Below are 17,553 nucleotides of genomic sequence, written 5' to 3' on the forward strand. Positions count from 1 at the left end.
TTGTATAGTTACTTTGTATCAGCAACATTGCTAAACTCACTTATAAAGTCTAGTCATCTATCTATAGATTATTTGGATTTTCTCTGTACCCAATTGCAGTTTTATTTTTTCATTTCCCACTCTTTTTGTACTTTCTGGTATGTTCCTCATAATGTTAAAGTGAACTGGTCATAGTGGCATCCTTGTATAGTTCCAGACTCAAAAGGAAAACTTTCAGTATCTGGCCATGTTCTAATTTGCTAATGCTGGAGAATGCAAAACACCAGAGATGGATAGGCTTTTATAAAACGGGGGTTTATTTCACTACACAGTTACAGTCTTAAGGCCACAAAGCGTCCAAGGTAACACTTCAGCAATCGGGTACCTTCACCGGAGGATGGCCAATGGCATCCGGAAAACCTCTGTTAGCTGGGAAGGCAGCTGGCATCTGCTCCAAAGCTCCGGCCTCAAAACGGCTTTCTCCCAGGATGTTCCTCTCTAGCAAGCTTGCTCCTCTTCAAAACATCACTCCCAGCTGCACTCTCTTTCCTCTCTTTGAGTCAGCTCATTTATATAGCTCCACCGATCAAGGCCCACCCCGAATGGGTGGGGCCATGCCTCCATGGGAACATCTCATCAAAATTATCTCCCACAGCTGGGTGGAGCACACTCCAAGCAAATCTAACCAACACCAAAACTTCTGCCCCACACAAGACTACAAAGATAATGGCATTTGGGGGACACAATACACTCAAAGTGGCACAGGCCATTAACTATGAAATTCACTGAAGGTTTTTACTAGTTGCCTTTTCACCAGGTTAAGAATATTGTCTTCTATTCCTGGATTGTTAAGACATTTTATCATGAATTGATTAATTTTATCAACACTCTTTCTGTATCTATTATGATAATCTTATGTGTTTCTTTTCCTCATTTATCTGCTGCTAAATCAAACTACATTAATTTGCAAGGTTAAACCAACTTTGCATTCCTGATGAAGAATTCTGGAAGCAATTTAGTCTAGCTCTTTAAAAATATTTCTGGATTTTATTTTCTATAATATTTTGTTAAGTTTTTTTTTTTTTTTTTTTTTCCATTTATGTTTCTGAATGAAATTGGCCTGTAGTTTTCCTTTCTTGTCATGCCCTTGGGAGGTTTTGGTATCAAAATTATGCTAGCCTCACAAAATGAGTTGGAATGTGAGTTAGTTTCTTGGGACTGCTGTAAAATTTACCACAAACTTGATGGCTTAAAACAACAGAAATTTATTCCCTCTCAGTCTTGGAGGTCAGATGTCCAAAATCAAGGTGTCTGCAGGGCTGTGTTCCCTGTGAAGCCTCCAGGGGAGAAGCCCTCTTTGCTTCTTCCAGCTCCTGGTGGCTCTAGGCAGTCCTTGGCATTCAGCGAATTACAGCTGCATAACCCCAGTCTCTGCCGCCATCACACATGCCTTCTCCTCTCTGTGTCTGTGTCTTCTTTTCTGTCTTTTCTAAGAACACTCGCCATTGGATTTAGGGCCCACCCTAATCAAGGATGATCTCATCTCAAAAGCCTTGCTTTAATTACTTCTGCAGAGACCCTTGTTCCAAATAAGGCCACAGTTCACCCACTAGAAGGTATTACTTCTCTTTGTTATTTTCTGGAAGTGTTTGGAAAGGCTTGATGTTATTTTGGCTCTTCAATATTTGGCAGAATTCACTGGCAAAGTTAACTGCACCCAGAATTTCTTAAAGGGAAGATTTTTTAAATTGTATTTTTATTATTCCATTTTCCTCTCTATTGAATCACTAGTGAATCACTAGTTCAACAATGTTTTCTATTCTTTTAGCAGCTACCCTAGGAGTTATGAAATGCATCCTCGACTTATTAAAGTCTAATATTACTCTCTTCCTGGACAATGCCAGGGCCTAATAATACTTTAACTCCATTTAAATACTCCTGATTTATCTGCTGTTTTGTCAGCATTTTGATTTCATATTTATTTTAAATGTGCAAGGCATTATTGTTTCATTCATTAGACTGACCCACATCCTTTGTTCTTAGTGGCAATGCCTGTATAGTGTTGTTATAAAATCGGTAACGGTGTGGATGATTATCCAAAAATTACCGTCTCCTTTTTTCTTGTTTGTAATGGCTATACAACATCATCATAAGGACTATAATAACATGGAAAACTATTTACCATATGTTTACCATCTGCTAGGGAAGTCTTCTAGGTCTTGTCAGGACTACTGTCTTGTGCAATTCCAAGGGAGCACCGTCCACAAAGAATATGTGAGAATAATGCCCCTTGAGTTGCCTGTGAAGAATGCTTCCCAGAGTTGTGCAAATCAGTGGCCCTAAATGAAAACACAAAGAAACAAAAAAATGTATTAAACGACTACAATTATGTTAAAAATTTTTTTTAAGTCTGGATAAAAAACTTAAATATAGCATGTGAGCTAGGTTGGGTTGATAGGACTAAGGATGATTTACTTTATACTTTTTTCTCCTTTCTAAAGCTTCTTAATTAAACGTTAAAAGGTTAAGTTATTTATTTCCTGCCCCCTACCTGTGGGCCAGATCATATTTAAGTCCTCTCAAGCAGGAATACAGGCAGGGAAGGGTTGCACCTGTTGATAAAGTTCTCAGTAAACTGTACATTCTTCTCATCCATTTCATTGCTGCCAGAAATTCTTCCTTAAATTCAAATATCCTCCAAGGAGTAGCTTAGAATTATATGGGATATTGAAAAACCATCCATTTGAACCACCAACTACTGCTTGAATTATCTTCTCCAACATTACTTCCAGTTGGGTAGCTCCTTTTTACTTTGTGTGGTCTGTGGACAAGCAGCATCAGCATCACCTGGGACCTTATTAGACTGTGGAATCTCAGGCCCCACTCCAGATCTTCTAAAATAGGACCTTCTTTTTAACAATATCACTAGGTAATTCATATACACATTGAAGAGGGAAAAGCACTGGTCTAGCCTATGCCAATGCACTTCCAGTGATGGGGAACTCATTGCTTCCCAAGGCATTTCATTCCACATTTGAGCACCTTTTACTCTTAGAAAGATCTTCATTTTGTTGAACCAGACCATTTCAATGAAATGCCAATCTTGGTTGAAACCTGAAGGACCCTACAGAGCACATCTAATTCTTCTTCTGCATAACAATCCATCAAATATGTGAAGAAAGCTTATGTCTCACCTCAAGTCTTCTTTCCTTCAGTAAATTTTTCCAGTTCCTTAAACCTTCTATCAGATGATAAGATTCCAAGTTCTCTTCCATTAAAATGTGCGGTAGTTTCAATTCTTTTTCTATATTCAGAGGAAGAAGAGAGAAGCATTATCCTATATGAGTGTCCCCAAAGTGTGTTGAAATGTTCACCCCCTGACATAAGTTATGCCATCTCCATCACACTGGGATATGGTCTCAATTTACCCCTGCACTGATTTTGTCCTGGTATTGCAGATTTGAATTTGTTCAGTCATGCCAACAAATATCAACTGAAAGTTGTTTTTTTGTGCCCAGCGCTGTGTTGTGGGGAACACAAGGGAAGATAGGCTATTGGTCTATATAGAAATTTACAGTCTGGAGAAATGACAAGGAAACATTTCAAGTGCTTTAAATTAGCATATAGTTAAATGCCATAATTTGTGGATTAGACTTTAAATTCCTGAAGAATTCTGGTAAAGGGTAGGTCATCATAAAGTACAGTAACCAAAGAAGAAGAGTATGATGGAAAAAGCATGCAATTTAAGTTAGAAGGCCTTGGTGGGACTCCTGGCTTTGGTACTTCTTGCATGTATTCACTAGGAAAGTACCCAACATTTTTGAGCTTTAGCTGCTTCATCTGTAAAATGTGAGTAACAACAGTATGTAACACACAGAGTGGTTGTGAGGCAAATAAGAAAACATGTGTGAAGAACTTTGTAAATGTTAACACACTTATGTATGTGTTATTAAGTTCAGTAGTTGGGCAGGTGAGAGAAGTAAGAAGAAACCATGCTAGATAAGAGAGAAGTAATAAGAAACAATGTTAGAGTCAAATGGCAGGAATGACAGTACAGGGCTGGAATGAATCCTGCATGTAGCAGGTGATATGAGTGAGACAGACTAAATACTATGAAGATCCCGTCCCCTTCAGCTGCCCCATAAGAGTCACACCAATCTTGGTTCATGATGAAGAAGGTCTTTAAAACATCTGGGGAATGCTCACAATGAACAAGGCTGCCTCTTGAGGTTGTGGGCTCCCAGATGTCATTAGGGGAGCCCAAGCAAAGCCTGGAGAATTGTGTTCCATGGCTGCTGGGGGAAAACTCCCACCTGGGAAGGAGGCTGAACCAAATGACCTTTCCAATTCAATGCCTCTTGTATTTGTGCTTCTCCCTGGGGAGAGTTGGATGGGAATAGCTCTCTGCTCAGCTAATCTCCTGCTTTCTTTGTTTTTTGTGTAGCCTCTTCAGAATAAACCTGATGCACCGCCAGCTCAGGACCCCTGCACCACAATTTACGTTGCTGCCACAGAGCCTGTCCCAGCACCTGTCCCAGCACCTGTCCCAGCCCCTGTCCCAACGTCTGTCCAGGTGAGGAATCTTTCAGTCCCTCTTCTCTGCAGAGAGGGGAATGGTAGAGGAGGGGAAAAGGAAGCATCTTCATAGAATTGCACAAAACAAATTGAAGAGTTCTGCATGGGAAGGGTAGGCCCCAGCTAGCAGGCAGCAAAGAGCCTCAGTGGCCTTGGTTGAAGTGCTTCTGTGAAACCCTCCCACCTGTTCACAGGGGTCAGGGCTCACTCCCTACTCTTGCATGTTTCTCTGAGAGTTGTCCAAGAACCACATCAGAATCGGTTGGCATGTTTGTTAAAAAAAAAAAAAAAAAGATTCCTGGAGCCTTCCCCAAGAATGTCTGGGAATAGTACCCAGGAACTTAACACATTTTAACACATCAGAGGTGATTCTAATGCACTTTGGGAATCACAGCTTGAGTCCAGCCGTTCTCAATTCCAGCTGCATGACAGAATCACCGGGAGAGCTTTGTAAAAATGCTCATGTCTAGGTCTTGACCAGTTTTGTTTAATCAGAATCCTTAGGGATAGAACTCTGTATAAGTGTTAATTCTAGAAGGGAATATAACATGTGATGCAGAATGAGACCTGCCTATTCTAACGCACTGCAAAGTCAGCGTGGACTAAATTTACTTCCGATGGGAATCTTTCCTTTTACTAAATAGATAGAAATAATTTCTGGGCTGAAATCCTGGCTCCAGTTAGGCTAAACTAAATAAAGCAATTGTAGGAAAGAAACCAAAAACAAAAGGCCACAGAAATACAAACCATCTACCCCTCTTCTTCAAAGCTCCTACAGTATACACACCCCAGGTGCCCAGGTGGGTACCTCATCTTCATCTTCATCTTGTACATTGTCATATCCAAAGGGAATTAAAGAGCATAAATCTGACTTCAAAGTCATTAAAAATAATATAGATTTTTACTGACGTTTTCTTGGGGAAGGAGAGCAGTATGTTATATTTCACACTTTACAGTGAAACCTCCTAAATTCCCCTCCCCTCCCATTCCATCTCTCTTTTTCTCCAAATCTCCTCTGTTAGAGGCCTTTTCCCTCAATCCTCCTCTCCCTCCCACTATCCCACCTGCACCACTTCTCCCCTCCCCTTCGGTCTCACTAGTCCTTTTTAAAACTTGGCAATTTAAAACTCTCTCAGCTTTTCCAAATTGTGCCTTTTGTGTAATGATTTTCCTTACAAGGCAAGGGAAGGAGGGGGCAGAAAGAAAAGCAGACCCTGGGGGGGGGGTGGCCTCAGCTCAGTCTGGGCTCTGGGCAGGTCTTTCCACTGCCTGATGGCATGCTCCTGCTTAGAAGGGGGGTGGGGGCAGCTTTCTCCAGTTCTGCCTCCAGCCATGTCCTAGCTGAGACCAACCCTGAGCAAGTCCCTAAGCTCCACGATCCTGAAACCTTTTCCTTGTCTTGAGCAACACTGTTTTCATTTGCGGCCTGTGACTCTAGCACCTGGTCCCTCTGCTCATAAACCTCTTCTGCTTTACCTCCAGGAACTAAACTCCATCACAGTCTATGCCAGTGTGACTCTTCCAGAGAGCTGACACCACAGCCTCAGCAAAGAGACTTTCTGAAGCAATATGGAAGAACCAAAATAAACGCTGAGCTTGGCCCCAGGCCCCAAGTTCCCTGAGGCACATCAGGACCCTTCTTCCACATCCACCTGTGAAATGGTCAAGGATGTGAGGCTTCCGCAGCACTTAACCTGCTCTGCAGTGGGCATAAGCACAGACTAGAGTGCGACTTACCGTAGCTTTCCATCTCTGTGGTGTAGATGAAATGGATGATGTGAGTCCACTGAATCCAGATTCTGGGCATCCTGCTGTTTGCTGGGATTGGAAAATAAAGGCCAAAGATAGAACACCTGGTATCTAGCCCAGACAACTGAACACCAGCCACATGGTCTGAAAGTTTACATTTTGACTGCCAGTTCTTTGCTCAGGGAGCTGATCCTGACCATCATACAGAACCGATCAAAGCTCTGTGCCTCCATTTCTCTCTATGGAAGGACAATGAAGGGCGAATTCCTTATTATATATAAAGTACTCTGAGATTGTTGTATAAAAGAAGCTAAGAGAGTCAGTATTTTATTGCGAAACCTAGAAGCTGAAGAGTCAATAAACTGACAGAATGACTTCGTCTCTGAACTTTGAATAATGGAAGGAAAACCATCTGAGATTTTTGAAGGTATAATTCTGTGCAAACAACATTCAATTTTAAAGAAAAGTGGCAAATGTTTAGTGAAGGATGTTACAAAGGAATTTGGAATAGTCAGATGAATTTGTCCCAGGGTGATTTCTCACTTCCCCAAATGTTTTTTTAATCCTGGTTGTCTGTTTACTCCCTTGGACAACACATCTGGAGCATCAACTAAAACTTTCTTCGAGCTTCTTCTGAACCTATTTTCAGATCCCAGGCCTCATGTGGTATTGAAAGTTAGGGTCTCTACTAGGCACTTCCTACCTCCTGCATACCTCTCCACATGCTAAATTTATCGTGGGGTAGAAAATCAAGGTATTTTAGCCCAATGACTTCAAATGAGTGAGTTCTCAATAACTTATTTTGCAGGCTGCAGGCAAAAAGGGTCTCCTATTTTCTTTCCATTCTTTGCTTTCAGACAGACCCTTTTCAATATAAGCTCCTTGTTTTCTTGTAGGTTCTTGTATAACCTTAGTGAACACTTTAAGAAATAACAACTAGTTTACAATCTCATAACAAGGGTCACTAATGTCCCAGCTCATAACTCTGAGGTTCTTTCCACCTTTACCCTGTTCGGTCAATTCACATTTTAGTTTCTGTTGCTGGGGTGCATCCCCTTTCCTGGTACTAATGTCTGCAATAGGGTTCTTGGTTGCAATCAAGAGAAACTGACTCTAGAGTTTTTTTTCTTACATAGGAAAGGAATCGATTGAAAATATATTGTTTCCTTCAAAGAATTTGTTAGGAGGTGCTGCAAAACCATGCTTTGAAAACGATCAGGGAGAAAGGGAAACTAGGGACTTCGATGCTGGACCCCACAGTTGCACTGCCCCTCCCTTAGCACTAGACATTGGGCACCACTACCTCACTGCCTTTGCTGGATTTGGAAACTGGATATTACTGTTGCTGCTGTATTCTCTGTGACCAAAATGAGTCCTCCAGGATCCCTCCTTCATCTCATCATTTCTAGCTTCTAATGCTGTCTGGGATTGATTGGCCAGTGCTAGGTTGCATGTCCATATTCTACCTCCAAGGAGGCTTGGAATTGAATATCTGGCATCTTCTGCTTTATAGTGGTTGGTGGGCTCGGCCTCTAATGATTTAGGGAATTTCCCCAACATAGGAAGTGGGTTCAGATGCTGGGCAGCCAATAGATCTGTAAATGTCCACTGCACCATCCTGGTATAACCTAGGCTCATTAGCTGTCTGTTCTCAAAAAAAAAAAACAACATAGAGCTGCTAACAGGGATTTGAGAATGCTGGGGCTGTGAGCACTCACCCCCTTCACTACAACTCAGATTGGCTCTAGCAACTCAGTTCCCAACACTTGGGATTTTCCTGTGGCTGAATTCTGTCTGATGGAGGGGCAGAAACAAAGAGGGAAAGAAGAGGCTCTCCCCTCAAAATTCCTTAACCCCTGGACTCAAGACCTCACAGGGGAGGGAGGCTGTGTCCTAAGGGAGCCTTTTGGGCCATCCATTCTTCTCTGGAGAGAGGATGCCTTCCAAATGCCCATTTGACATTATGTCTCTCACTATCAGGCCTGGGGTTACAGTGGAAAAACAGAGACCTCTTCAGATTCTACTCTTTCTGCTCTTTAATTTTCCCCAGATGGAAGTGAGGATGAACTGGAGCTTTCCTTTTCCTCAGGCTTAAAAAGAAAACTGATACTTTAGAGTCTGGTTTCCCCAGGCTTCTTCTCTAATGTTGTTTTCTTCTGACTGAGCCTCTGTATTCTGGAGAACTCAGGAGGAACAGATCCTTTCTCAGTTTTAAGGGGCTGATGTTCTGAGATATAACTGGGTGTGGTCTCAGGCCTTCTTAGGACATTTACTGCAGTCCCACAACTGGGACATGACTGTTAAAGGTGTGTATGCTGTCCGAGAAACCACTGATTGCAATAAGGCAATTCTTCTCCTGAAGTTTATGTTTCTACCCTCCTGAAAATGAATAAAATACAGCCAATCTATCAAATTGCACTTTTGCTTTGTGTTTCTTAGAGGATTCATTACATGGCATGGCATGAAACGTTGACTAGTTTCATAGCCTTGTGTCTCTGCAGCTGTAGTTATAAAATGCAGAAGATGGGCTGATTTGAGTTGATGAGCTGTGAGGTTTTCCCTTTCCTGGGGAGTGTGCAAGGGTTAGCTCTCTCTGTACCCTTTTCATCAATGATCAGGAGCTATCCTCCACACAGAGAAGAGAACTGTTTTTAAAGGAGAGCTCAATTTTTGTCACTGACAGAACAATCCCCTTCCCTGAATCTCTCCAGATTCTCCTGTGAAGAAGACCTAGAGCAGCATTTCTCAACAGCAGCCCTGTTGACATTTGGGTTGGCTAATTCTTTGTTGTGAGAGGATCCTGTGCATTGTAGGATGCTTAGCAGTGTCCCAGCCTCTAACTACTAGATGACAACACAGCATCTCCCACACACACTTGTGACAATCAAAAATATCTCCAGACATTGTCAAATGTCCCCTAGAAAAATCACCCCTGGTTGAGAACCATGGCTGGAGAGAAATGATGCCCCACTCATCAGCTTTTAGAAGACTAATTACATTTTTATATACCAAGAAGGAGATCTATTAAAAATTTTATTTTCATAGTGGTCCCCTGGTCACTTAAGCATGGCCTAACACCTGCCAAAATATCCATGGTTACCTAAACGTTTTAGTTTCTGTTGCTGGGGTGCATCTCATTTCCTGGTATTAGCTTCTGCAATAGGGTTCTTGGTTGCAAACAAGAGAAACTGACTCTAGATTTTTTTTTTTTTACATAGGAATCAATTGAAAAGGTATTGTTTCAATCTTTGGCTAGCTTTATAAAATATTGATGTCCAGCCCATACCTCAAACCCACATGAATTCTGGGTTGATACCTATACAACCATCAACCTAGAGATTGTGGTTATGAACAGAAAGGATTTTGTGAAGCATTCCACCCAACAGCCACAAGAGGGTGATATAGCAATAGGCCAATATCCCCATCACCACATCTCTTGCACTTAAAGAATGTGGACTTAGTCATAGACCTAATAAAAATGACTGGATTCTCATCCACTCACAGGACTTACAGGTTGGAGGGAGAATTGCCCCCACCGCTTAGAGACAAGGAGGCCCAATGTGGGTTGATGACAGACTCTAATCAAGTCTAACTGCAATAAGCTTCTTTCACAGAAGATTCCAAGTTATACTCAATGCTTCACTCATGCAACAAATAGTTATTAAGGTCCTTCTAGATGTTAGAGTTTGTAATCCACTGGATATAAAGAGCACAGGCAATTAAAATATTGTGATGGGTAGGTAACTGCATAATTTATTGTGCTATCTGGGACCCATTTTAAAATAAAAGGAGATGCTATTAGTAAATTATACTGGGGCAACCGGTGGGAAAACCAGAGTGTGTAGTCACCCTAATAACAGAGGAAATGAAGGGTCACCAGTAAGTGCACAGGACCCAACTCAGACTTCAGGACTGAGAAGAGGCTTATTTAAGGCAAAGAGTTTGAAGTGTCAATAGAAATGAAGTATAAAATTTCCAGGAAGTAGCCGAAGACAGGACACTGCAGCTCAGAATTAAAAATAGAACCAAAATATGAGAGTTATTATCCCCATTGAAGTCATATTTTGAAGCTGAGACTAGGTAGGGAAAAAAACGATGGGCTAGTGATAATATGTCCACAATTAAAAAGCAGAAAAATTTAAAACACAGCCAGTGAGGCCAGTAAGATCACTTGGTGTCAAAGAAGGCAAGAGAGGAGATTCTAAGGAGGATGAAACTTAGTCACCAATATCAGATTTCAAAGGAAAAAGAGCTCTTAGAAAGATTATAAAGATTATAAAGAAGTGGAGATTGTGTGAAATGATTTGGTAAATGAGGAAGTGAGATGAGATAAGTAAAACTAAATAAAGTTTGTTAGGTTAAGTGAAGGGTGCTACCTTTTCAAATTTCTTGCCATGGTACACATATGGTTAAGGATTATCTTTGCCCAAAAAGAGCTCTGACTTTGTCCTCAGCTCCTGAGAGGTAATCTCTAAACCCTTGGAATGTTCTGCCTGATAAGAGAATCTTTATTTACGTGGGGGCTTTGGGTCACGCCAGATATTCCATTCTAACAATATGATTTATAGTGAGAGCTTTGGATCATGTGGTATCACATGATCCAAAGTCCAGCCGTCAACCATGTACAGTCAACCATGTCTATGTGACCAAGCCCCAATAAAAACTCTGGTTGCCAAGGTTCAGGTGAGCTTACCTGGTTGGAAATACTCCATTTGTGTTATGCATAGTTTCCAACAGAAGTTAGCACTGCCCATGAATCTGCTGGGAGAGGACAACTGGAAGCTCTGTGTATGGAACTCTCCTGGACTCTGCTCCATGCATCTCTTCCTATGATTGATTTTAATCTGTATCCATGTAGCCATGAGTATAACATCTTTTGAGTTCTATACTTCTTCTAGTGAATTATCACACCTGCAAGTAAAGTTGGGGATCCTTGAACTTGCAGTTGGTGTCAAAGTGAGGGTGCTTATGGGTTCTGCCCTCTGCTTCTGCAGGTCATAAATAAACCATTTCTGTTCATAGAACCGTGAAGAGTTAGGTTTGGAAAAGACCTTAAAGGCAATCAATCCAGTCCATTCCTTGGCCAAATTTCTTCATTATTTCTAACACATCCCTGACATTGTGACTTCTGCTTTGCTATCTCCAGTACTGATGGGACATTCACTCTATCAACAAGGTATAATACAGCCCTAGTTGTTAGAAAGTTCTTTCTTTTAATGTAGTAAATAACCATTTTCCTACTGCAGCACCCTTCCATTCACCCTTCACCTTCACTGGTCCCATTTTTCTCCACGGAGTTGAGTAAAATAAAATCTAATCCTTCTTGATATCTAATTCTTCTTGATATTTGAAAATCACCCAAACATTTAAAGACATTGATTCTTCTGTTTAATTCCTACTGCCAACCTTCTCCTAATTATCCTATTTTTAAAATAATAAACAAACTGCCCCTTCTTGCCTTTAACATTTTTTTGCCAGATGTGTGTGTATAAGTATGGATGAGGTGAATAGCAACTGTTTCACAATATGGACAAGAAAGAGTCTAGGGGTTCTTTTAAGGTTTAGTGTCCTAATTAGTGTGCTCCTCCATCTCTGCATCATAGTATTTATTGGAGACTTATCTGAGAGCTTTGTTTGCTGTCCCCTTGAGGGCTCTCTGGGACACTTGAGGTAGGTTGGTTACAGTATCATAGCCATCCTTGAGGAAGGAGGAATCTTAAATTGAAAGGAAACACTCTTAACTTAGAGTTAAATCAACTGGGAACACGAGGATTCAAGAAGGTCTGGATAAAGTGGTGAAAGCTAAGGAAAAGATTGGCAGGCTAAAACCGAGAGTGTTTTAAGAAATACAGCTTCCTACACTTAAAGAACTGGCAAGAATCTTAGAGTTCTCTTAATCTAACCACCAACCTGATTTTGTCCTCCTTTTCGCATGGAGGCTATTGTGGCTTTCCTGGCTTCTTTCCCCGTCCTCATTCACTCCACCTCATGGGAGAGAAGTGCACAAACTGTTATGTGAGTTTGGGAAAAGGAACCGAGCAAACTCAATGCAGTCCCTTCTGAGCTCTCTCTTTTGGAGTCATCCTGTCTGCAGGATGTGTATGTTCTTGTCTTCTAATGCCTGCCCACAAGAGAAGACGTCTGAAGTTGCCTACTTGTGATGGCAATGGGATAGGTAACTATTCCCCTCTTCTTCCTTCTTTTCTTCCTCCCCCTCTTCCTCATTGTTATAATGATAATAATAGCCAACATTTATTGAGTGCTTTCTAAGTGCCCGGCATTGTCCTGAGCACTAATCATGCACTAATTCACTTAAGCTCACATTTGCCTATCAGTTTTATCAATAGTAGAGCTGACATTTTTTTCTCTGTTTATATGACTCTTCTGTCTGTCTCAAAAGTGATTCTAAACTCAGGAGGAGAAGAGGAGGCCTCCCTTATTGGCCCCTGCCTAAAACCCCAGTGCTGTCTCGAACTCCTGGCAAAGCATTCTCTAGGCCGCCTCTGAACCCCTCCAACAGAAGTTTGGCAGTTTCCATTTTTAGAGTGGTCCAGGTGGATCGTTGCTGTATGTTAAATTCCTTCTTCCTGAAGTTTACCTACTGTCATCCTGTCTGCTCTCTGAAATATCTCATTCCTCTTCCACATGACAATCTTTCAAATACCGGAAAACAGCTATCATTTCTATGTGGCTTTGGAACCATGGAAGAGTTACTTGACTTCTCCAGATTTCATGTGTTCACTAGTTAAAATGGAGTGGTGGGAGAACGAATCACCTGATTTCTAGAGTCTCCTTTAAAATTCAGTTCTGCCTAAGCCTTCTTTTCTTCAACTGTCCCTTATATGCCCTATGTCCCTTATATCCCTCTTTCACTTATTTGTGTGTGGTGTCTTACACGACCAGAAATCTTAATTTGCTGTAGCCGTCAGTTTTTCACTTTATTGTTTGTGCTTTCTACATCTTGGTTTAAAAAGTTTCCTTACTCTCAAGGTTACAAAGATAACATCATCATCTAATAGTTTGACAATTCTGCTTCTCCTATTTAGATTCTTAATCTACCTGGAAACTATATGGATAGGACTCTATTTTTCAATGAAAAGAGCCAATTTGCCCACAACTATTTATTAAACAATGTCTTCTCTTTCACACTAATAATGTCCTCTCTTTCCTGTATACTTACATCTGATTCTGGACTTTCTACTGTGTTTCACTGGCATATTTGTCTGTTCCTTGCCAGACTGCATTGCTTTAATTAGTGTGACTTTGTCATATGGCTTTACATCTCCTTGGGAGAGTTCTCACTCTTTAATCTTACTGTTCAATATTGTTAGCCCATATATTTCTACGTATATAAACTTAAGTTTTGCATCAATGTTTTTGTAACATACTGTCAAATTTATAAAAAAAAAACCTGACATAGGTTCTATTCATATGAACTATTAAGTTAGTTGTTTCCCCATTTTTTTCTAATGTAACTGACTTTTTTGACTCAAATTTGAAAATTTAACTGCATTACATTTCATCTTAATAGAATCAGCCACTTGAGTATTTTTTTCATTTTAATTCCATCCTCAATCATATTCATCACCTCACTGAAATGTGTGTCATTAGTAATTTGACAAATATGTCTTTTTCTTAATTCATGAAAATGAGTTAATGAAAATGGTAAAAGGACAAAGCCTACTTGGTATCTGTCTATAACTCAGTACTTTTGGGTAGGTTTGTTGAATATAGGTAGCAATTTAAACTAACTAATTAAACTAAATGTGAAATGGCCTGATGGAATTCAAGATATGCTATAATGGTGGAGTCTTCTCTAAAAATCATGTTCCATTAGTCAGTTTGTCTCTCATTGCACCAGTATCATACTGTCTTAATTGCTATAGCTTTATAATAGGTCATAACATATGATAGTGTAAGTTCTCCAGGTTTTGGTTTTGGTTTTGGTTTTCTTCTGATTTGCCTTAACAAGTAATACTATATATTCTCCTACAAACTTCAGGAAAACATGGCTCATTTTACCTTGACCATTTTACCAGAAAGTAGTCTATATCCACAAGATTTGTACAGATGCTTCTGTTTGGAGGCAGGCAGAAACAATACAGGAATTATCAAACTGTTTGTAACAAACTGAGAAAAATCTGTAGTTCACAGTACACAACTAAAAAATACAATAGAAATATAAAGATATCTGGGGAGGAAAATAAGTCTTTTCACACTTGCTCCATCAGAACCAAGATTTTTTAAGGGAGTAAGACTATAGAAAAGGCAAAATCACTGGTTATTGACAGCCCTCAATTATTAAGCGACACGTTACGTGACAACATGAATCTATAGAAATCAGCAGCAATGAATTCTATGATTGTATAAAGCAAAAAAGTCAGAAAATTGTGGATGCAGATTTGAATGTAGGCCTGAAAAAAGAATCCCATTTTCATTAATCAGATTATTCAGGCTTTCCTATATTACTGAAAAAGTCCTCAAGCCGCCTGCAATAATTGTCACCTCTAATCCATTTTCCTCACAGCTGAAGAGTGATTTTTCTCATCTGTAAACTGAAAACTTCATTTGATTGCTTAAAACACACTAACTCCAAGTCCTTCTGTTCTGTTCTTTTTTAAGATTGCCTTGACTTTTCTTGGACCTTTTCATTTCCATATGAATTTTAGAATTAATTACTTAGCTTCTACAAATAAAGAAAATAAAGTGCACCTGGGATTTGATCAGAATTTTGTTGAATCTATAGATTAATTTGAGAAGAACTAACATCACAATATTGAGTTTTCCAATCCACAATTATAGTACACATCCTTGCATTTATTTCGATCTTCCTTAATTTATATCCACAGTGTTTGTAATTTTCAGTGTAGAGGTCTTCAACATCTTTCATTAGATTTGTTCCTAAGTATTTGATATTTTCTGAAGCTATTGTAAATGGTAACTTATAAAATTTCTTTTTTTCTTTGTTGCTGGAATTTAGAAAAACAATTATTTTACATATTGTCTATATAATGAATGTGCAAAATTTACTTATTGATTCAAATACTTTTTCAGTGGATTGCTTTGAATTTTCTAGGTACATGATCATGTCATCTGCAACAAATTAAAAAATTATGTCTTCCTCTCTAATCTATTTTTTCTCCCTTTTTCTTCCCTTTCTTCACTAACTAGCACTTCCAGAATAGAAATGACAGTGAACATGCTTATCTTATTTTTGATATCAGGGGAAATTTTGTTACAGATATTTTATAGATAATTTTATCGTATTAGGGAAGTTCCCATCTATTTCTAATTTGATATAGTTTTATTATGAATCAAATTAAAAAAGTTCCTTTCTATTCCTACTCTGATGAGTTTTATTATCAGTGAGTATTGAATTTTGCCACAAGCTTTTCTGCATCAATTGAGATGATCATGTAATTTTTCTCCTTTTTTCTGTTAATGTGGTTAATCACATTGATTGCTTTTCTCTTGTTAAATCACCCTTGCATATATAAAGTAAACCTCATTTGGTTGTAATATATAATCCTTTATATGTATTACTGGATTCCATTTTATTAAGGATATTTGCATCTGTTCATGAGGGAGTTTTTTAGTCTTTAAATTGCTTTCATGTATTGTTCTTGACAAGTTTGGGAATTAAGCAATGCATTGTTCATGAGAATAATTATGAAGTGTTTCCTCTTTCTCTATCCTCAGGGAAAATTTGAGCAAGATCTGTCTTATTTCTTCCTCAAATGTTTGGAAGAATTCAACCATGAAGTCATCTGGGCCTGGAGTTTTCCTTGTGGAAATAATGTTCAAATAAGTGTTCAGTTTCTTTAATAGACCTTGGACTATTCTAATATTTCTGTTTCTTTTATCATCTTTTCTAAATTATATTTTTGAAGACTTTTTCAATTTCATCCAAATTGTCAAATTTATTGGTGTGAAATTGTCTTTGATTTTGGCAAATATTCCATATGAACTTTAAAGAATGTAAATTCTTTGTATGCAGTGTTCTATATGACTTTTGGGTCATGTTGGTTAATTATGCTGTTAAAATTTCCTATACCCTTGAAGGTATTTTGCCTACTTGTTCTATCAGATGCTGAAAAATGAATATTAATTTCTCCCACTGTAATTGTGGAACTTTGTTTTATATTTTAATTCTGACAAATTTTTATTTATCTATTTTGAAGCTATATTATTATAGGATTGTGATATCTTTCTCTTGGATTGACTCCTTTATTATCTAAAAATATTCCTTAACCTCTAGGAATATTTCTTGCCTTAAGATCTACTTTAAATACAGCTACTAAGAATAGCTATATCAGCTTGGTTTTAGTTAGTGTTGTATGATGTGTTATTTTTCATCAATTTATTTTCGTTTTTGTGTCCTTATATTTAAAATGCATTTCTTTTAAGTAGAATGCACTTGGATATTGCTTTTTATCCATGCTAACCTTTGTGTTTTACTTGGCATGTTTACTCTGTTTACATTTAATATAATTATGAATCTATTTGGGTTTTTATCTATAATCTTATTATTTATTTTCTACTTGGACCAGCTGTTTTACATTCCTTTATACTTATTTCTTTCTTCTGGAAATTTTCATTATTTCATTTTTCTTCCTTTCCTTAATAAGTATTAATTTGTTAGTTATGCGATTTCTTGTTACTCTTTTAATGGTTTCCATAGGTAGTAATTGCAGACACACATTACCGTCTAATATAAATTCTTAGTTTTACCTCTTCCTCAATACTTCTGGAAATTTAGAACCCTTAAATTCCATTTTCTCCTATCTTTTGTATTATTATTGTATTGCATTTTAGTTTTACATAAATTTTAAGCTCTACCCAACATTACAAATGTTTTTATAATCAATATTCTTTCATATATATATTCATAAATCTACCTTTTTTGGAGTTATTCTTTACCTCCTGCAATATATCCCTTTGGGAACATATTTTTTTCATCCTTGGGAGCACTCTTTAGTTTTTCTCTGAATGCAAGAGTATTGGAAATAATTTCCATAGTTTTTATTTGCCTGGAAAATTCTTCATTTCATTTTCCTTTTTGGAGGGTAATTTCACTAGGCATAGAATTCTAGGTTGGAACTTATTTTTTAAACACTTTAAAAATGTGATTTCATTGTCCTCTGGCTTCCATCATTTCTTCCCCTCACCTCCCATGGGACTGTAGATTTTTTTTTTTTTTTTTTGGAGAAGTTGCAGTTTTATAGAAAAACCATGCATAAATACAGAGCT

The 17,553-nt window shown here is 38.5% G+C and overlaps 1 protein-coding gene across 2 annotated transcripts in view; it reads left to right on the top strand.

Annotated features, from left to right (window-relative positions):
- The window catches only part of SLAMF1 (signaling lymphocytic activation molecule family member 1), a 45,508-nt gene extending 29,248 nt beyond the window's left edge, over nt 1–16,260 (top strand). Inside the window, exons 6-8 of one of the 2 annotated variants that reach the window (XR_005215184.1) lie at nt 4,424–4,552; nt 6,037–6,730; nt 16,003–16,260. Coding sequence is in view for 1 of the 2 variants with exons in the window: in XM_037825567.1 (XP_037681495.1) it covers nt 4,424–4,552; nt 6,037–6,087 (180 nt within the window). In the remaining variant the exon portion in view is untranslated. Of the gene's footprint in view, nt 1–4,423; nt 4,553–6,036; nt 9,286–16,002 lie in introns of those variants that run through there. The other variant, XM_037825567.1, reaches the window with a different exon arrangement.
- The last annotated feature ends 1,293 nt before the right edge of the window (nt 16,261–17,553 follow it).

The sequence above is a fragment of the Choloepus didactylus genome, chromosome 2 (genome assembly GCF_015220235.1).
Source record: "Choloepus didactylus isolate mChoDid1 chromosome 2, mChoDid1.pri, whole genome shotgun sequence".
Classification (NCBI taxonomy): Eukaryota; Metazoa; Chordata; class Mammalia; order Pilosa; family Megalonychidae; genus Choloepus; species Choloepus didactylus.